This window comes from Thunnus thynnus, chromosome 24, assembly GCF_963924715.1.
Source record: "Thunnus thynnus chromosome 24, fThuThy2.1, whole genome shotgun sequence".
NCBI lineage: Eukaryota > Metazoa > Chordata > Actinopteri > Scombriformes > Scombridae > Thunnus > Thunnus thynnus.
In genome coordinates this window covers 15,857,264-15,882,568 of record NC_089540.1, presented here as the reverse complement: position 1 = coordinate 15,882,568, position 25,305 = coordinate 15,857,264, and the positions used below count along the sequence as shown (strand labels likewise).

Here is a 25,305-nt window from a genome sequence, read left to right as displayed (position 1 = left end):
AAATATCGAACCTTCAAGACTTTTTTATGGCTTCAAAGACTTCAGACATACAGACACAGAAAGGCAGACTGTCTCTGGTGCCTTTCAGTGTGTTTATCAATGAACCTCTACTTTACATTTTCAGCTCTGATTAAGAAATTGTCTTATGGAGTTTAGCGTAAACTCAGGCAGGAAGACTCTTTTTAACCATTTATTCATTCCCACTCCTCTTGCTCCCCTGTTTCTCCCGCTTTCACATCAGCTGATTAGGGGCGTTACTCTAGTCATGAAATCAGATTCCTCCACGATCTCTAACTTCCCTTTTCTGTTGCTGTCAGTTGTCATTTCAGCGCAATCATCGCGACTCAGTGGTCATGCTGCTGTATGCTTCCGTCGTCACGCAGGTCGTTGTATCGGTCACTAGGTCAATAGGTCACTCTGTTACTCACGCAAGCGGCGGCTTCAAAGCCGCTCGCTTGCCCTCTGCAACTCCTCAAGACGGCACTCCGAACCCCGCAAAGCAAGCGACCGGCAAAGTTGCTCCAGCGGAGTCCGGCTCCATTTCAGAGTTTCTCAGTCAACCTCTCTACTTCAGTCAAATATCAACCAGACCACCCCTACTCTGGCTCTCCTTCACCTGGTCAGTGTATGGGGGCTTTAGGTACACTCGTAAACTACAGAAGTCTAACATTCATAATGCTACTACCTTATTTCTTTCCTCTTTTAAACATGCAACGTTGCTATAAGCGTATTCAGTAGGTTATGTAGACCTATATCAAGTGGACGTATCATCGTAAAGGCATTTCAGCACGCGAATCAGGAGGTGAATTTCAAACAATAAGCGAACACACCATGTTCAACTCATTCAGTCATACAGGCTTTTCTCTCGCTCAACAGTAAGTTAATGCATGTCTGTTATGTATTTCAGCATGTTGGTCAGTACATACGCATCGGGTCACGTACGCATTGCATTATGTATTTGCTCTGTCCAAAAGGCCCTATTTAGCAGTAACACTCTCACTACATAATGCCCCCTCTCTCCCCCCACCTGAACTCTGCATCACGTGACATGGACTTTGGGGCTCATCAGAACTGAGCTAGGTTGACCCGCAGTTTTCCTCAGGATGGTAATCTGAAATCTGCCTCGCATCAGACGCCTCATATTCTTGTATTCTGCCGACTGTGTAGCCTCATATTAGCAGCTACTATTACCCACATTTACAAGATGTTAATAGGCATTATGCCTCAAGCATACGGTTAGGCCTTTGTGTTTGGGTTTTGTTGTGTAATATTTACTATATTACCGATAGAATAGCGGACTGAACGGCTACTTGTAGGTCCGCTCGTTAATTAACGGGCGCGCACAACCCGTGCAGTTTAGCAGCTCGTTCAGCCCCCGGATTGATGTCATGCATGTCTACTACTGGCCAACAGATGACGGTGTTGCACTGCTGATGGACATTAACTCACTATTAGAGGGAATATGCTGCTTCAGCCTCAGCTATGCTTGTTTAATACATGGCCACATTATTTACCAGCTGTTTGCCAGTTGTATTGTCTTGTATAGTGGAAATTTATACATTCAGAAAGTAATATAGTTTACCATGTCTACATCAGCCTGTTATACTTTCATGTGGATATCTGACATGTTTATTCTGACTTATTCTGTTAATTTACACAGAACCACTGAGTCATCAGACTGTTGTACAAGGATTGTGGTTGTGATGGTGACAATAAATCCATACAAATTCAAGACATCTGCGTGATTCTGATCGATCACCTGCAGCGGGTTCTGCGTGAACAAGTCCAGCACATAGTCATAGCAGGGAAACCAGAACTTCCTAACATGCCCTTCAGGCATCTTATACTGTTGTGTGGTGCCTGCGCTCTCTATTGCATCTCTGCTTAATTTTTTAATCAGGAGGAAGAAAGGGCATGCAGCACTCAGGATATAAATCAACGCATACAGAGCACATAGAGTCCTGCACACGGCAACGTGATGCAGCAGACGAACTTATCAATAGCAGTTCAACAACACATATATGGAACTTGTAAGTGTACCAGTAGTAACTTTTGAAGGTATTGTTTCCATGCTAGCTTTCAACCCAAAGCCCGGTGCTCCGGTTGGATCCACACAGAGAGCCGGAGCTAACATTAGCTGGGAGGCTAGCGGAGGCTAACTGGCTGTGCTTCCCTCCGATCATGCTACGGCTAATGCTCCGCTAGCCTCCCAGCTAGTCCCGGCTCTCCGTTTGGATCCAACCGGAGCACCGAGCCCCGGTTTGTCATTCATGTTAAAGTGCGAAGAAGCAGCAGGTCTGTCGGGCAGATGAGTGAAGTGGAGCCTGCGGAGGAAGAACCGGTTAGCCCCGGTTTCACTACAGGCAGATTCACTCGCTACAGTGGGCGAGGAAATAAAACCAATGAATCGATAAGTACCAACACTTGATTTCTTCCCGTGGATCCCACATGCCAACTATTTTGGTTCAGTAAATTTCAGCTGTCAGTCAGCCTGGTGAAGCAGGTTAGTCTGTGGACGGAGACGCTCAACGCCCGTCGGAGGCGTTTAGGGGCGAAAGCGCACCGCTGTAAAGGAAAGAGGTTTGCAACACAAGACAAAACGAGAGCATCATTACGAGATGACAATAATAAACAATAATCGTTTTATGTCAATGATTTTGTTTTCATAATCGTTGGAAGCCAAAATCGTAATCGAAAATAAAATTAGATTAATCGTACAGCCCTAGTCTCATTTTGAGTAAATGGACGATAAAGGAGCTTTAGAGCGTGGCTACGTTGTGATTGACAAGTAGCCACCAGTGACAACGCTGATTACGTAACGTAACCATGGCATAACCCCAGTTCACGGAGTGTAGGTTTAGCTGCTGCTATTTCACAATGCGTTTCAGTTCATGAAGGTCGATTGTAACATTTGATCCCCTAAAACGTTGTGTTCAGCGTTTGGTTGTGATAAAAGACCCTCCAAAGAGTTTCTCTGGTGAGTACATCTTATTTCAATGGTTATACGCCTTTTTTCGCCAGTTGAAATTAGCATTAGCATTAGCTTATCGCTGTTATCCATAGATTGTATGCACCATACTAACCAAGCTAGCAGCTAGTGCTATGGTCAGCTCCTCCCTCTCGTCCAAATATGGTCATTCCTGGCTCCACAAATCAATCATGGCGACTGTCAACTCCAAGATGGTGACAGTCAAATCTCTAAACTCGAGGCTTCAAAACGGTAATTCCAAACCAGTGGGTGACGTCACAGTAACGTCAGTTCCTCATCTCATGCTACCTGTGAGCCACAAACTATGATCTGAATAACTGCCTAGTCATATCACGGTTTGCTCCTCTGCACCTTCATATCATCATTCTTCATACGGCCCGACGTCTGCTCACTCTGATTGTCTCAACAGTAGTGATGTTAAATGCTTTAATTTATATTTTACAGCCTCTAAGCAATTTAAACATCAGGTATTGTTCATATATTAAACTATGCCTCCTTTCCAGTCCTACGTTTCATGTTAACATTTTAAAGCTCAATATTGTAGCTTTTCAGGTCAGTCCAACCTAGTCAATACAGGAGGTGTTTGTCTCTGCCTGTTTATGTTCGGTTCACTGTTGATTTTAATCTCTCTAGTTCAAAAACATATTTTCTGTATCAAGCTCAATATTATGCTTCGTCTCTAGCGGATCGTGCCATCTTCACAACTAAATGAGGCTTGTTTCATTCCTGCTTGGTAAGTAAGCATTATTTAGGGGAAAACATCAGGCTGTGTATTCTTTTAGTGGTGGGGGCTTGCACCCTTTATTTTGGGGGGATTTATATTGCTGCTGCTCAGGGCGACTCCCTCAACTCAAAATCTCCCGTAGAGTCTGAGTGCAATACTTTTAGACTTAATTATCTCTATCATCTGGTAGAATAAACATTATCTTTACTTCATTCACTTGTTGTCCTATGTATTGAGCTTTAGATAAGTTCAGTCAGGAAGACTATCTTTGCATGCATACGCTGTTATTTTATTTCTCATGTGTGTTATCATCCTGCATTCACATCTCATGCATCTGTAACTCATTATTCCCTGGTTGCCCTGCCAAGGTCGTCAATCGAGATATCAGTTGCTCACATCCGCTGGTCACATCTATCCAATAGCAGCAGCGACACAGTTCCATCGTAGCTTATCATCTGCCGCTGTCTTTCATTTAAATTAGCGTTATTCAGGGCTTTCTTTTAGGTCGTGGTGGTTACTTCCACCCCCATCCAAAGTATTTCATCTGCCTCCCTGCTACAACTGTGTCGGCGGTCACCCTCTGCCTACACATCCTCATCGTCCAGACGTCAGCACTGTTCTCACAAATCAAAGATCTCTTAGGCCATAATCTGGTAAGTCATACATATAACTGGTGGTGGTGTCCTGAGTTATGGGTGTCGCAGCTCATTGCTATCATTGCTGATCATGCTAGCAGTTCTTCCTCTCATACAACAAATCTTGTGCATGGTAAAGTGCTATGTCATATCTATGGGTCATTTCACTCTGCTTTCAGGCTATCCTCTCTCTTCCCTCCTTATGAAATGTGCATCAGAACATGGTCTCCATACCTCACGCCACCCACCACTCTTCTAGTGATCACTAACTCACTCTCTTCTATCAACTCTTTTATCTTCCATTCATTCAAGTGTAATGTTTACATTGTCATGAACGTTTATTATCACTGCATTCTGTCTAATTTTCCCTTTTGCATATCTCACTAGAATCCTTCCCTGCTGGTAAGGTAAGGATCAAATATTTGAGTAGGTTTGTATGTCCTCAGTTCTCTTTCTTTGGGGGATTATCCTTTTCTAATCAATCCTTCACCTCCCTCCTTTCATATCTGCTGATATTCACGATGGGGTCTAATCACCAAAGACTCTCACTGTAATCTATCATGCATGTTGAATAAATAACATTCACTTATATAAAAAAGTGAGTCTCTTCTGATTGAAATGGAGTTTAGTGTAAATTCAGGCAGGAATACTATCTATAACCATTCATTCATTCCAACTCCTCTCTCTCTCCCTGTTTCTCCCGCTGTCCAATCAGCTGATTAGGGGCGTTACTCTAGTCATCAAATCAGATTCCTCCAAGATGTCTAACTGCCAACTCAGCTGTCAAACTTTAAATCTGTTCCCTTCTCTGTTGCTGTCAGTTGTCATTTCAGCGTGATCGTCGCTCCTCCTCCACTCCATCCAACTCCACGGCTGCGTTCCAGCAGCTCGCTCCTCTCCTCTTCATTCCTGATCACCACCTCATCTTCTCCACTTCATATTTCAGCACCAGGTCTGAGTTCACCAGGAGCCCGCTGCCTTCACCATCAAGATCTGCTCCCTTTATTCATCACCACCACCAGTGTCTAGACTCCATCGGGGGGTTATCCTATTCTAATCACGCCTTCACCTCCCCCCTTTCATAAATGATGACATTCACGATGGGGTCTAATCGCCAAAGACTGTCACTTTCATCTATCATACATGTTCAATAAATAACATTCACTTATATGAAAAACTGAGTCTCTCCTGATTGAACTGATGTTGCAACTAAGCAGAAGAGATAAAGAAGTCCTGTAATTTCATTTATCTTAGATTTGAGGGAAACATCAGCAACATCACTAAAGTAGTTTTCTTCCACCTCTGACACATGGTTCAAATTCACCCATTTCTAACACAGTCAGATGCAGAAATTCTCATTCATGGTCATTCAGGTCTTGTATTCTGTACTATTAAAAAGATCCAACAAGTCCAAAATGCAGCTGCTACAATTCTTCTGATTCACTGGTTTACGGTTTCATTCAAGTCAAACTACAAACTGCTACCTATTACCTCCTGACCTGTCAAAACTTCTCAGACCTCACATTCCCCCACGAACACTCACATCACAGGATGCAGGTTATCTCATTATTCCAAAGATTACATCCATTTTATTTGAATAATCCATTTTTGGATGTTTTCTGTTTTTATTGATTATTGATTAGTATCAGTGAAGAGATGACAGAAAATGAGGGACGGGGGGAAAGAGAGATGGAGAACAACAATCAATAAAGGTCCCTAATCAAACATGAATCAGGGACGTTGTGGTTCATGCTCGACGCTTCACCTCTTAAATCCAATTTTTGCCACTCCTATAACTGAATAGTATCATGTATGTTTAATATAATGTATGTTGTTATTATTTTCTCTTTCTGTAATTGTCTTCTTTCTTTTTTTTTAATTTGACACTAAAAAATAAACTAATTATTGTCATATTTCCATTAAATAGATTGAGAGTTTCCAGGTCCTGGGTGGATGTTTTATGGACCTCAGAAATTGTTGAGATCAGTATTAAATGATAAAAGAATTGTCACAACCACAATACATCTGTCAGACAGTCAAACTTCTAGTTTACTGCAGTTATAACGGTTCAAGAAAACAAAAGTTGTTCTTACCCTTTCTCTTCCATTCTTGATACTCTGTGAAATAAATAAAATGTCACAACCATGATGTATCTATCACATAGTGAATCCATATTAGAAGTTTTTTAACTGCTGCTATTCAAACAAATGTTGGTCAGATATGTCTTTGTCAGTATTTAGTTGCAAATAAATCTATTTGTCAGAATACATGTTTTAATTTTATCTGTTAAAACTAACAGCAGTATGATTGATGACTGTAAAACTTCACTTGTCTGTTAGGAAAACATCACATTACTAAATCAACAACATTTTTAAAAAAAAATTAAAATTCAGCATTTCAAAAAAAAGTACATTGAATGCATTTGAAACACTGGTTTTTGCTTGTAAAGGATTATATATTAATTAATTTAAAGTACTGGATGCATGAAAACAGAATATTAATTAAAATATTGTCATGTTAATACTTAAAATGTTCTATCTTACCTTGCAAGTCCCTTTCAGCAGCTCCTGTATAGAAGATGAATAAGTGTGTGTTAACTCACTGGAATTCTTCATTAATCATGTTTTGTTTCATAATTAGGTTTTATAAGTTACATTTTCTTTTGTGAATGTCAAACTTGTGCAACATGGGTATTAATAATACATTTGTAACATTCATAACTGCTCTTTTATCTGCTGGTTTTAAATAGAAAAGAATAATCTGTCACAGTGCAAGAAGAGATAAAGAAGTCCTGTAATTTCATTTATCTTAGATTTGAGGGACACATCAGCAACATTACTAAAGTAGTTTTCTTCCACCTCTGACACATCGTCCAAGTTCACCCATTTCTAACACAGTCAGATGCAGAAATTCTCATTCATGGTCATTCAGGTCTTGTATTCTGTACTATTAAAAAGATCCAACAAGTCCAAAATGCAGCTGCTACAATTCTTCTGATTCACTGGTTTACAGTTTCATTCAAGTCAAACTACAAACTGCTACCTATTACCTCCTGACCTGTCAAAACTTCTCAGACCTCACATTCCCCCACGAACACTCACATCACAGGATGCAGGTTATCTCATTATTCCAAAGATTAAACCATTCACATTTTAAGTGATAACTTATTGGGCATTTTATGCTTTTATTGATTATTGATTAGTATCAGTGAAGATAATCAAACATGAATCAGGGACGTTGTGGTTCATGGTCGACACTTCACCTCTTGAATCCAATTTTTGCCACTCCTATAACTGAATAGTATCATGTATGTTTAATATAATGTATGTTATTATTTTATCTTTCTCTAATTGTCTTTCTTTTTTGTCAAGTGTATCAAGACACTGATTTTATACTAAAAAACAAACAAATTCTTGGCATATTTCCCTAAAATAGATTGAGACATGAAAATTGTCTGATCTGAGAGATACTGCGGTTCATGGTTGGAGCCTTAACCCATTAAATCCAGACTGAAACCTATTATTTTTGTATCCCACATGGATTATAGGGCTACGAAACCCATATATGTGATTTGGAGATGTAATTACATGTTGTTGGGCGCATAAACACAGTGCGCCTGTTATATTGAGGGAGACACGTGCTCTCTCTTCTTTCTACCGCAGCAGCACTGCCAACACAGCAGACGTGTGTGAGCATGTAAACAAACAAAAAACGAGCATTTCCTGGTATGAAACACCGCAAAATAGTCATAAAAGTCATATTAATGTCCATGTAACAATGCTAATAAGTTGATCTTTTAATAGAGGTCCAACTGTGAACGAGAGGGAAACAACTTCTGTCCAGTTATTAATGTTGAGAAACTCCGGTGAGTTGCCATGTTGTCTGCTAGTCTGTTGTTGTGTTAGCCACTGTGGAGGGAAGCTGCATTAAACTTCCTGTTGAGTCAAGATACTTTTCATAAAAACAAACCGCTGATTGTTAAAATGTGGTCTGGTGTTTATTACATGCTTTGGTTCAACTGTATCATTGTATTTATAGTCTGAAAAGATCGCTAGCTGCTAATCGCTAGCTCTGGCTAATGGAGCAACCGACACCGTGTCAAATCTTTAAAGGAACATTACACTGTTTTCTAATATTAAAATCTTTATGTTTTAATGGGATTTGTGTGCTTTAATGTTTTGTAATGCCATTAAATGGTAATTTAACTGATTTTGGTTACTAGATGTACATGTCAAGTGAATCATAAAGGATAATTTAGTTCATTTTCATGATTAACAGTACATTAAAATGGTGCATAAAAATGTGACAATACAGCAAATAATTTTGATAAATGTTAAAATGCTAATTGTTTTCACGTAAGAAATTCATAATAAGCAATCTGTTACTGTAAGAATACAAATGTTGATGTGACAGAGAGAAAATTCACTGTAAATAATTTATTATTAAAGTTAAAAAGACGTCTGTTTTAAAGAAATTCATGGTAAATTGTTCATGTTAAAATTACCAGTTGTTAATATATGGTCATTGAAGCACAAGTGTTTCCTTAATTGTTGGTTATATGATGTATGATATTCTGAGAGAGAGAGAAGAATTTAATGAAATCTCATCTTAGACACATAAAGAGAACCAAATAACTTATTATCCTGCACTATCTGTATCTGTGTAGGTTGGTTTTTTGTGACCAGATAGAATCAGAGATGGCGAGTCCAGCCTGTGACTCTGTGGACGGTTGTAGAAACGGTGTTGGTCAACCGTAGGAACTGCCCACAGAGGACATCTGATTTAAAGTGATACTCATTTTCATTGGGTTACAGATAAGACACACACACTAATTATCCTACCCGAGTAGTAATAGTAGTGACACTATTAGACACTTGGAACAGATACAACACAAAACTACTTTGAACTGAACTCTTGAGCTCTTTAATCATAAGGAGTAACCGTGGATTAAAGGAACAATCAGTAAACTAAAGAACATTTCATTGGAGGTTTTCCACCTCCATAACGGACTATTTCTGTTGATTGTCTTATTTGATTTTTTTATTTTATTTTTTATTTTCCATTCTTTTAAAAATTGTATATTATTGTGTCTAAGCTTTGAGGCAATAAATTGTCACTGTTCAACCAGATATTAATTTACTCACTGAATTATTCAAGACAACTGCTCATTGGACCAAGTTAGATGTTAGTGTCTAATTACTACTTTTGGTTAGCACTGAGGATGCTACATTTTACTACAATCTAATTATGTAATTGCTGTCTTGTTCAGACTTTTGTTCCTTATTTACAGTTTTCTGTACAAAAGCCATAAAAAGGCTTTTTTTTTGTTATTGTTGTACTTATTTGTTTGTAAAATGTATTGAGACTCTAAGTGATTTTAAGTCAAAGTAAGCTAACTTAATTAACATTTTTGCTGTCAGTAATGTCGATGGAGACATGAAAGTAGTGATGTTGCAGTTATTTGTTATGAGATTTAAATACTAAGACAACAAGTCGACCCTGAAACATCCAGAAACACATCTGATTTATATCAGACCATCACAATACAGTATATTTGGTGCATCAAAATAAATAAAATTTTTGTGACTTCTTACGTTCTCTCCTTTTGCGTCTGAAAAAGGTGATGCCTTTGTATATTAAATACATGATGATGATGATGAAACCAACCAGCATACATACTGGTATGAAGTTAAACATCCAGGTCAGATCCTCTACAAAAAATGAAAGAAAAAATAATTAAAACAACAAATGGTTTACAAGGACACTGTATTATATTCTAATGTCGTTAGCTGATCCCATCTTTGATAATGCACTCTGAGGTGACCCAATACAGAAAAATAATAAACTCAAACTTTGTCATTTAGTCATTTAATGCTGTTAGAACATGTTTTGTAACTCCTATGAGGACATTGAGCACATTGTCATGTTTAGTAAAAACAGTAAGATGCATTAATAGTGCATAATAGTAGTGATGTTGCAGTTATTTGTGATGAGCTTTAACCACTAAGACAACAAGTCGACCCTGAAACATCCTTTTATGCAGATTCATCAAACATCTGGAGAGAATCTCTTGGTGTTGGTTGTGGTTGTGGATGTTTGCATGAGGATAGAAACTTCCTGTCTCTTAACATGAAAATACATCATCAGAACTAATATTGTTGGTAGAATCACACTCTTGAAAGAACTTGAATATGTATGATGCACAACTAGATTAACATTATTAGTCACATTTACAGAAATATTAATATACCACACCTAAAGACATATAAAGAATGTAAATTCAAGTCAAAGATTTGATTTATATCAAACCAAAATACAGTATATTTAGTGCATCAAAATAAATACAATATTTGTGACTTCTTACCTTTTATGCCTTTGTATATGAAATTGATGATGATGTTGCACACACTCGAAATACAAACTGCTGTTAAGATGAGCACCTCTATCAGATCATCTAGAAAAATGAAAGAATAAATAATTAAAACAACAAATGGTTTACAAGGACACTGTATTGTATTCTAATGTCGTTAGCTGATCCCATCTTTGATAATGCACTCTGAGGTGACCCAATACAGAAAAATAATAAACTCAAAGCTTGTCATTTAGTCATTTAATGCTGTTAGAACATGTTTTGTAACTCCCATGAGGACATTGAGTACATTGTCATGTTCAGTAAAAACAGTAAGATGCATTAATAGTGCATAATAGTAGTGATGTTGCAGTTATTTGTTATGAGCTTTAACCACTAAGACAACAAGTCGACCCTGAAACATCCTTTTATGCAGATTCATCAAACATTTGAAGAGAATCTCTTGGTGTTGGTTGTGGTTGTGGATGTTTGCATGAGGATAGAAACTTCCTGTCTCTTAACATGAAAATACATCATCAGGACTAATATTGTTGGTAGAATCACACTCTTGAAAGAACTTGAATATGTATGATGCACAACTAGATTAACATTATCAGTCACATTTACATAAATATTAATATACCACACCTAAAGAAATATAAAGAATGTAAATTCAAGTCAAAGATTTGTTTCATATAAAACCAAAATAAATAAATAAAATATTTTCTGACTTCTTACATAATTTGTCTTTGTATCTGAAATACATGATGATGATGGCGATGATGAACCCAACCATAATCACTCCAAATGTTGCTGATACGATGATCATCCAGGCCAGCTCCCCTACAAAAAATGAAAGAATAAATAAGTAAAACCACAAATGGTTTACAAGGACACTGTATTGTATTCTAATGTCGTTAGCTGATCCCATCTTTGATAATGCACTCTGAGGTGACCCAATACAGAAAAATAATAAACTCAAAGCTCGTCATTTAGTCATTTAATACCTCTTATGGCGCTGTATAATGAATTGATGATGTTGAACACAGCTGGAATACAAACTGCTATTAAGTTGAGCGTGTATCTCAGATTCCCTACAAAAAAATGAAAGAATAAATAATTAAAACAACAAATGGTTTACAAGGACACTGTATTGTATTCTAATGTCGTTAGCTGATCCCATCTTTGATAATGCACTCTGAGGTGACCCAATACAGAAAAATAATAAACTCAAAGCTCATCATTTAGTCATTTAATGCTGTTAGAACATGTTTTGTAACTCCTATGAGGACATTGAGCACATTGTCATGTTTAGTAAAAACAGTAATATGCATTAATAGTGCATAATAGTAGTGATGTTGCAGTTATTTGTTATGAGCTTTAACCACTAAGACAACAAGTCGACCCTGAAACATCCTTTTATGCAGATTCATCAAACATCTGGAGAGAATCTCTTGGTGTTGGTTGTGGTTGTGGATGTTTGCATGAGGATAGAAACTTCCTGTCTCTTAGCATGAAAATACATCATCAGAACTAATATTGTTGGTAGAATCTCACTCTTGAAAGAACTTGAATATGTATGATGCACAATTAGATTAATATTATCAGTCAAATTTACAGAAATATTGATATACCACACCTAAAGAAATATAAAGAATGTAAATTCAAGTCAAAGATTTGATTCATATCAGACCGAAATAAATAAATAAAATATTTTCTGACTTCTTACGGTTTGTGTCTTTGTATATTAAATAGATGATGGCGATGATGAACCCAACAAGAATCACTCCAAATATTGCTGTTACGATGATCATCCATATCAGAGCCCCTACAAAAAATGAAAGAATAAATAATTAAAACAACAAATGGTTTACAAGGACACTGTATTGTATTCTAATGTCGTTAGCTGATCCCATCTTTGATAATGCACTCTGAGGTGACCCAATACAGAAAAATAATAAACTCAAAGTTCGTCATTTAGTCATTTAATGCTGTTAGAACATGTTTTGTAACTCCTATGAGGACATTGAGTACATTGTCATGTTTAGTAAAAACAGTAAGATGCATTAATAGTGCATAATAGTAGTGATGTTGCAGTTATTTGTTATGAGCTTTAACCACTAAGACAACAAGTCGACCCTGAAACATCCTTTTATGCAGATTCATCAAACATCTGGAGAGAATCTCTTGGTGTTGGTTGTGGTTGTGGATGTTTGCATGAGGATAGAAACTTCCTGTCTCTTAGCATGAAAATACATCATCAGGACTAATATTGTTGGTAGAATCACACTCTTGAAAGAACTTGAATATGTATGATGCACAACTAGATTAACATTATCAGTCACATTTACATAAATATTAATATACCACACCTAAAGAAATATAAAGAATGTAAATTCAAGTCAAAGATTTGATTCATATCAGACCATCAGAATACAGTATATTTAGTGTATCAAATAAATTCAATATTTGTGACTTCTTACCATTTATGGCTCTGTACATTAAAATGATGATGTTGAACAAACCCGACATACAAGGCATCATGTAGATGACACGCCATATCAGATACACTACAAAAAAGTGAAACAATAAATAATTAAAACAACAAATAGTTTACAAGGACACTGTATTGTATTCTAATGTCATTAGCTGACCCCATCTTTGATAATGCACTCTGAGGTGACCCAATACAGAAAAATAATAAACTCAAAGCTCGTCATTTAGTCATTTAATGCCTCTTATAACATGTTTTGTAACTCCTATGAGGGCATTGAGTACATTGTCATGTTTAGTAAAAACAGTAAGATGCATTAATAGTGCATAATAGTAGTGATGTTGCAGTTATTTGTTATTTGTTATGAGCTTTAACCACTAAGACAACAAGTCGACCCTGAAACATCCTTTTATGCAGATTCATCAAACATCTGGAGAGAATCTCTTGGTGTTGGTTGTGGTTGTGGATGTTTGCATGAGGATAGAAACTTCCTGTCTCTTAGCATGAAAATACATCATCAGGACTAATATTGTTGGTAGAATCACACTCTTGAAAGAACTTGAATATGTATGATGCACAACTAGATTAACATTATCAGACAAATTTACAGAAATATTAATATACCACACCTAAAGAAATATAAAGAATGTAAATTCAAGTCAAAGATTTGATTTATATCAGACCAAAATAAATAAATATAATATTTTGTGACTTCTTACACTTTCCACTCTTGAATGTAAAATAAATGGCGATGATGAACCCAACCAGAATCACTCCAAATACTGCTATCAGGATGTACATCCATGTCAGCTCCCCTACAAAAAGTGAAAGAATAAATCATTAAAACAACAAATGGTTTACAAGGACACTGTATTGTATTCTAATGTCGTTAGCTGATCCCATCTTTGATAATGCACTCTGAGGTGACCCAATACAGAAAAATAATTAATTCAAAGCTCGTCATTTAGTCATTTAATGCTGTTAGAACATGTTTTGTAACTCCTATGAGGACATTGAGTACATTGTCATGTTACGTAAAAACAGTAAGATGCATTAATAGTGCATAATAGTAGTGATGTTGCAGTTATTTGTTATGAGCTTTAACCACTAAGACAACAAGTCGACCCTGAAACATCCTTTTATGCAGATTCATCAAACATCTGGAGAGAATCTCTTGGTGTTGGTTGTGGTTGTGGATGTTTGCATGAGGATAGAAACTTCCTGTCTCTTAGCATGAAAATACATCATCAGGACTAATATTGTTGGTAGAATCACACTCTTGAAAGAACTTGAATATGTATGATGCACAATTAGATTAACATTATCAGTCAAATTTACAGAAATATTAATATACCACACCTAAAGAAATATAAAGAATGTAAATTCAAGTCAAAGATTTGATTTATATCAAACCACCAAAATACATTTTATTTAGTGCATCAAAATAAATACAATATTTTGTGACTTCTTACCTGTTCTGCCTTCGTATATTAAATTGATGATGATGTTGAACATATCCAGAAATAATACAGCTGCAAAGATGATCATCCATTTCAGATCCGCGGCAGAATCTGAAAGAATAAATAATTAAAACAACAAATGGTTTACAAGGACACTGTATTGTATTCTAATGTCGTTAGCTGATCCCATCTTTGATAATGAACTCTGAGGTGACCCACCTAAAGAAATATAAAGAATGTAAATTCAAGTCAAAGATTTGATTGATATCAAACCAAAATAAATAAAATATTTTGTGACTTCTTACATCCGGCTTTGTATAGAAAATAGATGATGAAGATGATGAACCCAACCAGAATCACTCCAAATACTGCTATCATGATGAACATCTTTGTCAGAAGCTCTACAAAAAATGAAAGAATAATTAATTAAAACAACAAATGGTTCACAAGGACACTGTATTGTATTCCAATGTTGTTAGCTGATCCCATCTTTGATAATGCACTCTGAGGTGGGTGAGGCTTCTTACCTTTTCTGCCTTCGAAGTTTGAATTGAAGATGAGGATGAAGTTGAACACAACCAGAATACATACTAACATGTAGATGAACGTCCATTTCAGAAGCTCTACAAAAAAATGAAAGAATAAATAATTAAAACAACAAATGGTATAAATACAGTTTATTTAGTGCATCAAAATAAATACAATATTTTGTGACTTCTTACCTTTTATCCATTCGCGACTGAAATTGATGATGCGTTTGTGTCTGAAAGTGATGATGATGATGCAGACAACCAGTAATAATATTGCCATGAAGATGAGCTGATTCCCTACAAAAAAATGAAAGAATTAATAATTAAAACAACAAATGGTTTACAAGGACACTGTATTGTCTTCTAATGTGGTTAGCTGATCCCATCTTTGATAATGCACTCTGAGGTGACCCAATACAGAAAAATAATAAACTCAAAGCTCGTCATTTAGTCATTTAACGCCTGTTAGAACATGTTTTGTAACTCCTATGAGGACATTGAGTACATTGTCATGTTTAGTAAAAACAGTAAGATGCATTAATACATTTAATGTGTTACAGCAGATATTTGTTGGTGTGATAACTCACTTATGAAGGGGTTGAAGACTTCTTCACTGCCAATGTTGCTGACTGGGTTTTCAAACGCACAGCTGAACCAGCTCAACCACAGCTCCTTTTCCACCTAGAAATTAGGAGAAAAACATTATTAGCTGAAAGCTCATAAACCAAACATACAGATCTTTTGAGGAACTCACTTTGTCTTTTTACAGCATGTCCAGATTACCAACAATAACATCAAGGACAACACAGTGATGTGGCTACTTAGTCATTTAGTCATCAGCTTTTCACTATATACGCTGTAATCCACTATTTAGCACATCTGCAATATTAAATTATCCAGTATAAATTATAGTATACTAGTATGATTTGGTACAATACTAAAACCTTATTTGGGCAATCTCTAACATCTTTTTGATTTTTTCTCTGTATCACAAATAGATATAAAGTAATTAACAGAGAAACCTGTCAAGTTTTCTAATATCACATTTTTATCACATGCAAGACTGAATGGGAAACAAAAGAGATACAAAAACACTGTAATTGAGTCATCTGGTGTATAGAGGACCAAAAGTGTTACAAAAATAGTAATAAAACATTTAATTTATTAATATATGATTGCACAATAAATACAGGAATTAATGAATAAATTTACAAATTAATTAACGTGATGCTTTATTACTATTTGCCATGACACATGTGGAGATATTCAGAGTTTTAAAAATGTCTGAACACTGAAGGTTTAAACTTGTAATGAAATATCTTTGAATGTTTTGTGAAACTGTGACGTTCATATAAAATATTAGATCATCTCAACAGTTGTCTGTTAATTGGATAAAAATAAAAATGTCCAACCTTGTATCCAAATGCAGCTCTTGTTGTCACTTTTTTATGACTTAACAGAGACAAGTCTGGCCTTTTCCATGATCTGAAATCTTTATTTTCTGCAGATTTGTTCATGTTACTGTTTATTTAATTTTAATTATATATTGTTCATTTGCCAGGGACAATGCACAACATATTGAATATACCAGATATAGTTAAAGCTAATTTCAGAAATATTCTAAACTGTCTGAATATCCTAAACTGCACAGCCTGGATTCTGCCTCAGCTGGTCACCAACTGATGCCTGAATATGTGAATCAATTTAAAAACTAGATTCTGGTTTATTCTTTCAACATGATTTATCTGTTACTGATGAGACACACAAACATCATTATTCTGTGTTTACCATTGTTATTTTCTGCTCCTTGGTTGAAGACCACGTCGTGTCACCTGATGTCCACCAGTAGGTGACTGGTTCAGCGCCTGTGGTGTTGCCATTACAGGTGAAGACACAGTAGGTCCCAGTACACCATTCGGAGAGGGTGGGTTTAGAGACAGGAGCTGATAGAAAAAGAAACAAAAAGACATTTCCTTTGAATTTAGGGCCGTTTTCATAAACTAAGACAAACTTCATACACAATTCCTCCACTTACAGATAACCAGGAGTTGAGTCTTGCTGGTGACTTTGTTGTTGATCTCTACTGTGTAGTTGCCGCTGTCGTCTGGAGTCAGTCCTGTGATCGTCAGCTCTCCAGTTAAAGTGTCCAGCAAACCACGATCTGCAAAAATGCACAGGTTTAGCTTCTAAACAGGGATTTTTCGTCGTCTTACAGTATGTTGTCAGCCAGAGTCACTTATTTCCAGTGTTGGTCACTTAAGAGTGGTCAGCTGGAGAAATATGCACTTTAAAACACTAAAAATGTTTGTAGAACAGCTGATTTTAATACAAGTCTTTATCTCTCTATATAAAGCAAGGAATTTCTGTATGTATGTATGTATGTATGTGGGTTTGTCCTTCGCGAGAAATATACAAAAATACCTCATAAGTAATGCTGATAACGTTGATTTGCTTCTTCTTCTGCCCATGGAGTCAACGAGCAGAAATACCGACAGCACCACTCTGCCATTGCAACCCACATTGTGGTCGGAGGTGGTATTACATCAGTAGTGATAATGACTTGAAAACATTTAAGAGACTTACGGCCCTATTTGAACGTTCTAAGCGCACAGTCTGAAGCGCATGGCACAGGTGCATTTAGGGTTGTACTTAGTCTCCTAATTAATCATGGGTGTGTTTTGGGTGTAACATGCAATAAACCAATCAGAGTGTCATCTCCGATTCCCTTTAATAGCCTGGTGCACTTGCAGCTTGGCGGATTGCTATTATAATGATGCATTTGCTAAGTAGTAAGAATGAGCGCTTCTCTGCAGAGGAAACGGATCTGCTTGTGCATGAAGTGAAAGTGCACGATCCATAACGAGCACACTGACCCCTGCTGATCATGGACCCTCCCATGGCCCCAGACCACCAGTTTAACCAGGTTTATTATTTTAGTTACAGCTTTGGTTTCTTTGAAATCGTTTTGTTCAGTCATGGAGTAAAAGGTCAAATCAGCAGGGTTTTAACTGCTGAAAGTATGGAAACCTGATCACTGTAATCTCAAAAATGTTAAAGAATATTTGTTAAATATTGTTCAGAAATTAAATCATTTTAATCATATAAAAAATCATCATGCACAGTTGTCAGGACTTTCTAAGGTGCTGATCCTGCTGCTGGCAGCAGCTAGAAGCTGTCCAGATTTATTTCCTTCTTTAGTTGAATCATTGTTTTCACCTCATTTATTTCCTCATGTGTTCCTCATGTCATCATGTATTGATGAAGCAGGAAAGTCGATCTGTGTTTGATCTGTTGTTGATATCTGTTTGCTGGGTCTTGACAGACACCTTCAACCTGACAGATCTGTTTAAATACTTCCATGTATTGCCACGATTCAGTCAACAATTAGACAATTTAATCCCTCATTACTGTGATTAGCTAATTCTGATCAATATTCTGACTAGCCAGTATCACGTGTATTTTTTAAAATATGTTGATGTACACAATAATAATCGTTCACATTGTAATCCTTTTGTTATCTTTTGCATGTTTGTGCGCTGCTGTGCATCCATGTGTGTAACAAGCAGAGTGTACATTGTGCACCCGCCTGTAGGCGCATATTACTATCCTGATAACACTTAAAATAACAGTGAAACACTGCACCATTGACTTCAGACCAGGTTTTTGTTGGTCAATTGCACAATTGCTTTCTGCTGCATCAAGATAGCAATGCACTTGACCACACCTTATTTTAGGACCAACACGCCCATGGGCGCTCAGATGGGCACAAGTGCATTTGCTGTTAAAACAACGTCGGCACTGGACGGGAAAATGACAACTAGCAAAGACACAAGCATCGTGCTTGGTGCTGCTTTGCACCAGGCATAAGATAGGACCCTTAAGCTCTACTATTGAACTGTGTAACATTACTGTGAATGAAACTTGGCATGTACATTCCATGCCACTCTGCCATTGCAACCCACATTGTGTTCGGAGGTGGGATTACATCCATGGTGTTAATGACTTGAAAATGTTTAAGAGACTTGAGCTTGACTATTGAACTGTGCAACATTACTGTGAACGAATCTTGGCATGTACGTTCAAGACTTAGTGCTCAATGTCTCAGGCACGTTCAGAAATATATAAAAATACCTCATAAACAACGTTCTTCTTCTGCACATGGATTCAATGAGCAGAAATACAGACAGCACCACTCTGCCTTTGCAACCCACATTGTGGTCTGAGGTGGGATTACATCAGTAGTGATAAGAACTACCAGAGAATGAATTGAGAAAGTTTAGAGAGTTAAGTTCTATTCCTGTTCCTCACACGCGGGAACTTTGTATGTATGTTCAAGACATAGTGCAGGATGTCTCAGGCACGTTTTGAATGATTACTACAGTTCATCTGATCAACTTCAGTCTCCAAATATTCTGCATCTGAGGTGTTTAGGGAGCGTCAGTAAATTGTAGCGTCTACCAATAGGCTGCATGTGAGGCATTTAGGGAGCATCGGTAAACTGTAGCATCTACTGATAGTCTATATGAGAGGCGTTTAGGGGACAGGAACAACTCTGTCTTGGTATTGAGAAATCTGCCTGTTCTGAACATGCACATTTTGAACAGGCACTGCACTAGTAACCCTAATTCCATTCATTTACCCATTGATTATTATGTAATTAAGGTATTTAATTGGGTTTCACAGGGATAATGAATGAATATATCTATTGCATCATATTCAGATATTTTTGGGATTATCTGCACAAAGTGAACCTTACTTAACAGTACACCTTTAATAGGCCTTAATATTTTTAATTTAATGATGTACATTTAAGGATTACATTACAGTAATTGTATTTGTCAAACTTAATGTCTTATACTTCTTTAAAAAAAAAAAAAAAAAAAAAAAACTTAATCCATGCAGAAAATACTGAATTGTAATAAAATTCATTAATTTTGCCAAAATCTGGGATAAACCTATTTAATACTGTATAAGAATTCCTTAAAATATAATTAATTACAACAGAAAATATTTAGACTACTAATTTAAACCAAATCTCAACCTAAATGTATTAAAAACTACAAACTAATGTATAAAATCATTGATCTCTGGCTACCAATCAGCTTGATTCAGATTAAAGTGGTACCTTTGAAGTGTCGGTAGGCGGTAGTATTATCTCCATCCCACTCCATGGCAATATTGGGTCCATGTTTCCACACTATGCTGGTGATGAGATTCACTACAGAGTCTGCTGTGAGAACAGCTTCGTCACCTATTTCCACATAGAGTGGTTCTTCTGTAAAATAAAACAAATTAAATACAAGTGAATGCAAATTTCTCTGTTTAATTACTGAAATGTATTTTTTCTTTAATCAAGTGTGTCCTGCTCTAGTTTTAGTAAAAACTAAGTAAAAAGTAAAGTACAAAGTACAATATTTACCTCTAAAATGTAGTGGAGCATAAAGTAGAAATACTCGAAATAACAAGCGGTAAAACTTTACTTAAAGCCTCCTGTTTAGCATTTACAGCAGTGTCTAACATTCAACACACTCACTCATTAGCAAATATAAGTGTTTGTCAATGATTGTAACTCCTCATGTGGGATCCATAACTGTAGTCAGCTGATGACAATTTTAATAAAACAGTAATAATAATAAAATATGTCTTCAACTTTGGCACTAAAAAGACTGTAACGTTGAAAGATATCTACTTGATTTGACTCATTTGGACGCTGAAGCTTCATATTAGCTTCAGATAAACTTTTAAATGCATTTTTGCACAGAAGGAGGACTGTCGATTTTGTCCTTCATCACTTCCATTGTAAGTGCATTATGAAGGGATCTTCTAATGGTCAGTATGAACAGGAGGAATAATTACAGCAAGAAAAACATGTTTACATGTTCATTTGGGCTCCTGACTGTTGTTTTAAGACAGACGTTAAATGTGAACCCGTCTTTCTAACATATACTTACAACTACATTATAGTGTGTTATAAACATTTATTAAATGTTTATGTTTATAAATGTTTATATACATCTTATTAATGCTACATAAGGGGACTTTAAGTGTTACCCAAGCGTCTCAGCTAATTTCCATTGATTCTAATCTATTTCTAAATTTAGGGGACAAATATCCCTTTAAAACTCTTAACAAATACCTTATGACCCCTCATCACATCACTATTCCTTAAACCAGATTTATAAAACTGTTCACAGACTTCAAATATACATTTCCTGGTTTCACAGTTCATGTAAATGTGTACATTGTACATTGTCATGTTTAGGAAAAACAGTAAGATGCATTAATACATTAAATGTGTTACAGCAGATATTTGTTGGTGTGATAACTCACTTTCCTTGAAGGGGTTGAAGACTATTTCACTGCTGATGAAGCTGACTGGGTTTTCAAACGCACAGCTGAACCACAGCTCATCATCTTCCTAAAAATTGGGAGAAAAACAATATTAGCTGAAAGTTCATAAACCAAACATACAGATTTTTTGAGGAGCTCACTTTGTCTTTTTACAGTTTGTCCAGATTATCAACAATAAGCTGGTCACCAACTGATGCTTGAATATGTGAATCAATTTAAAGACTAGATTCTGGTTTATTCTTGCAACATGATTTATCTGTTACTGGTGAGACACACAAACATCATTATCCTGTGTTTACCTTTGTAATATTGTGCTCCTTGGTTGAAGACCATGTTTTGTCATCTGACGTCCACCTGTAGGTGACTGGTTCAGCGCCTGTGGTGTTGCCATTACAGGTGAGGACACAGTAGGTCATCTCAGGTTCACACCATAAGGAGAGGGTGGGTTTAGAGACAGAAGCTGATAGAAAATGAAACAAAAAGACATTTCCTTTGAATTTAGGGCCGTTTTCATAAACTAAGACAAACTTCATACACAATTCCTCCACTTACCGATAACCAGGAGTTCAGTCTTGCTGGTGACTTTGTTGTTGATCTCTACTGTGTAGTTGCCGCTGTCGTCTGGAGTCAGTCCTGTGATCGTCAGCGCTCCAGTTAAAGTGTTCAGCAAACCACGATCTGCAAAAATGCACAGGTTTAGCTTCTAAACAGGGATTTTTAGTCGTCTTACAGTATGTTGTCAGCTGGAGTCACTTATTTCCAGTGTTGGTCACTTAAGAGTGGGCAGCTGGAGAAATATGCACTTTAAAAAACTAAAAATGTTTGTAGAACAGCTGATTTTCATACAAAAAATCTCTAGTTTTGATTTCCCATAGAAAAATGCAACTGAATCCCTTTTTTATAACCCTAATTCCATTCATTTACCCATTGATAATTATGTAATTAAGGTATTTAATTGGGTTTTACAGGGATAATGAAAGAATAAATCTTTGGATTGCAACATATTCAGATATTTGGGGATAATTTGCACAATTTAAGGGCTTTTTTGACCAAAACACATTAAATGATACCTTATTTAACAGTATATCTTTAAAGGGCCTCAATACTGTACTAAAGGTGAAAATTCAGGGTCAGTATTGTATTTGTCAAATTGAATGGGTTATTCTCCTTAAAAGACTCACTTCATGCAGAAAATACATCAAAACCCATCTATTATGATATAATCCATTAATTGAGCCAAAATCTGGAATAAACCTATTAACTACTGAATAAGAATTCCTTAAAACATAATTAATTTACAACAGAAAATATTAAGACCCCTAATTTAAACCAAAATCTCAACCTAAATTTGTCAAAATCTTCAAACTAATGTATAAAATCATTGATCTCTGGCTACCAAACAGCTTGATTCAGATTAAAGTGGTACCTTTGAAGTGTCGGTAGGAGAAAGTCTCGCCTCCATACCACTCCATGGCAAGATCAGGTCCATGTTTCCACTCTATACTGGTGATGGGATTCACTACAGAGGCTGGTGTGAGAACAGCTTCGTCACCTATTTTCCCATAGAGTCGTTCTTCTGCAAAATAAAATAAATTAGAGAATTAAAGTGAGTGCAAGTTTCTCTGTTTAATTACTGAAATGTATTTTTTCTTTAATCAAGTGTGTCCTGCTCTAGTTTTAGTAAAAATTAAGTAAAAAGTAAAGTACAAAGTACAATATTTACCTCTAAAATGTAGTGGAGCATAAAGTAGAAATACTCAAAATAACAAGCACTAAAACTTTACTTAAAGCCTCCTGTTTAGCATTTACAGCAGTATTTAACATTTAACACACTATGATGTTGTTTTTTAGCAAATATAAGTGTTTGTTAATGTATTTGTCAATGATTGTAACTCCTCATGTGGGATCCATAACTGTAATCAGATAAAGACAATTTAGTAAAACAGTTATAATAATATAAAATATGTCTTCATAGAAGAAGTTATAATTGCTGACAAATCCTGTACATTAATAAACACTTAAAGGACAGGTTAACAGTTTTTCAACTGTGTCTTAAAACAACAGTCAGGTGTCCATATGAACAGTGAAAGAGGTTTTCCTCGCTGTAATCATTCCTCCTGTTCATACTGGATATTAAAAGATCCTTCAAATGTGCTTTCAATGTAAGTGATGGAGGCCAAAATCCACAGTGTGTCCACACAGTCATTTAAAAGTTGATGTGAAGCTTATATGAGGCTTCAGTAGTCTGAGTTAGTCATATCAAGTGGATATCTGACACATTTACAGTCTTTTTAGCTAAAAATTCCCTCTTTGTGTTTCCTCAGACAGTGTTTCCCTGTTGAGCTGTGGTGGAAGTATAGTAACAAAAAGAGGAAATCTGGCACTAAAAAGACTGTAACGTTGAAAGATATCTACTTGATTTGACTCATTTGGACGCTGAAGCTTCATATTAGCTTCAGATAAACTTTTAAATACATTTTTGCACTGAAGGAGGACTGTGGATTTTGTCCTCCATCACTTCCATTGTAAGTGCATTATGAAGGGATCTTCTAATGGTCAGTATGAACAGGAGGAAAAATTACAGCAAGAAAAACATGTTTACATGTTCATTTGGGCTCCTGACTGTTGTTTTAAGACAGACTTGAAATGTGAACCCATCCTTTTAACATATACTTACAACTACATTATAGTGTGTTATAAACATTTATTAAATGTTTATATACATCTTATTAATGCTAAATAGGGGGACTTACAGTGTTACCCAAGCGCCTCAGCTAAATTTTTTTTTATCACTGATTCTAGTCTACTTCCAATTTTAGGGGACAAATATCTCTTTTAAACCTCTTTACAAATGCCTTTTGACCCCTCATCACTTCACTACTCCTTAGTTTGTATATGTATAAATTAAAAAGATTTATAAAACTGTTAAAAACCAAATTTAACAACAAATATACATTTATTTTCAGTTAATGTAGATGTGGGCATGTGTTGGTAAACAGAAATTAGACTGTCAGTGGTTCTCAAACTTTTTTACATCAGGGAGCCCTAAACTGACACAAATTAGACCACAAACTCTCATTTGATAAGATTTTGCTTTTAGATTTTTTATTACAGAAAGTGTATGAAACCCATTACCAAAATAGTCATACATGCTGTCACTGTCACCTAATGGATGTATTTATAGTGAAAATAAATGATTGCACTTTTTGCTGTGAACCCCCTGAAACCCCCTCAAGGACCGTTGGGGATCCCTGGACCACACTTTGAAAATCACTTATCTGTGTAACCTGGTGGTGAGGGTGTGGTCACAAAATTTAAATTGAAGCCGAAAAATTTTCTCAACATGTTATAACAATAATAATAGTTTAATCATCCAAAACTTACCGTTGGCTGTCACTAAGATCCAGAACAGAAAGTGAAACCTAACTGAGAACATTTTCCAGTTTATCAGTTAGGCTCAAGTAGAAGACACGTAAATTGACGGTGATTCTGTTGATATTTTAAAATATTTAAAGTATATAGAGATTAAAAATGTATTTAGAAAGTAGGAAAGCTTTCCGCTGAGAGTATATCCAGCTGCAGCCGCAGCATGATCTTGAGGAAAGTTTGTGGGAGTTTGTGGGCTCGTAGGGTCACAGAGGACACCACGACCAAAACATGATAACGTTTATCTCGGCCACTCAGCCGGTGTTGACGCAGTAAAAGAAAAGATGAATGCCAAACTTCAATAAAATATGCTTAATTAATTAACATCCTATAGTTTACACTCATGA

The 25,305-nt window shown here is 36.2% G+C and overlaps 2 protein-coding genes and 1 long non-coding RNA gene across 3 annotated transcripts in view; 1 reads left to right on the top strand and 2 right to left on the bottom strand.

Annotated features, from left to right (window-relative positions):
• The window catches only part of LOC137177249 (uncharacterized), a 185,633-nt gene that overhangs the window by 29,277 nt on the left and 131,051 nt on the right, over positions 1-25,305 (bottom strand). The gene's annotated exons all lie outside the window — the stretch shown is intronic.
• Positions 7,811-9,423, top strand: LOC137177255 (uncharacterized). Its single transcript, XR_010926035.1, has 3 exons — positions 7,811-8,073; positions 8,152-8,213; positions 9,015-9,423. It is a non-coding gene; the product is annotated as an uncharacterized lncRNA (long non-coding RNA).
• LOC137177455 (uncharacterized) lies at positions 9,450-24,968 on the bottom strand. The gene is made up of 20 exons (XM_067583795.1): positions 24,917-24,968; positions 22,959-23,108; positions 22,085-22,210; positions 21,832-21,992; positions 21,512-21,599; positions 20,307-20,456; positions 17,217-17,342; positions 16,970-17,124; positions 15,769-15,862; positions 15,374-15,478; positions 15,179-15,274; positions 14,957-15,052; positions 14,664-14,762; positions 13,911-14,006; positions 13,181-13,267; positions 12,427-12,525; positions 11,705-11,791; positions 11,436-11,540; positions 10,713-10,802; positions 9,450-10,059 (listed from the first exon to the last, which is right to left on the bottom strand). The coding sequence occupies exons 1-20, from the start codon at positions 24,966-24,968 to the stop codon at positions 9,911-9,913; spliced, it is 2,211 nt and encodes a 736-aa protein (XP_067439896.1). The 3' UTR covers positions 9,450-9,910.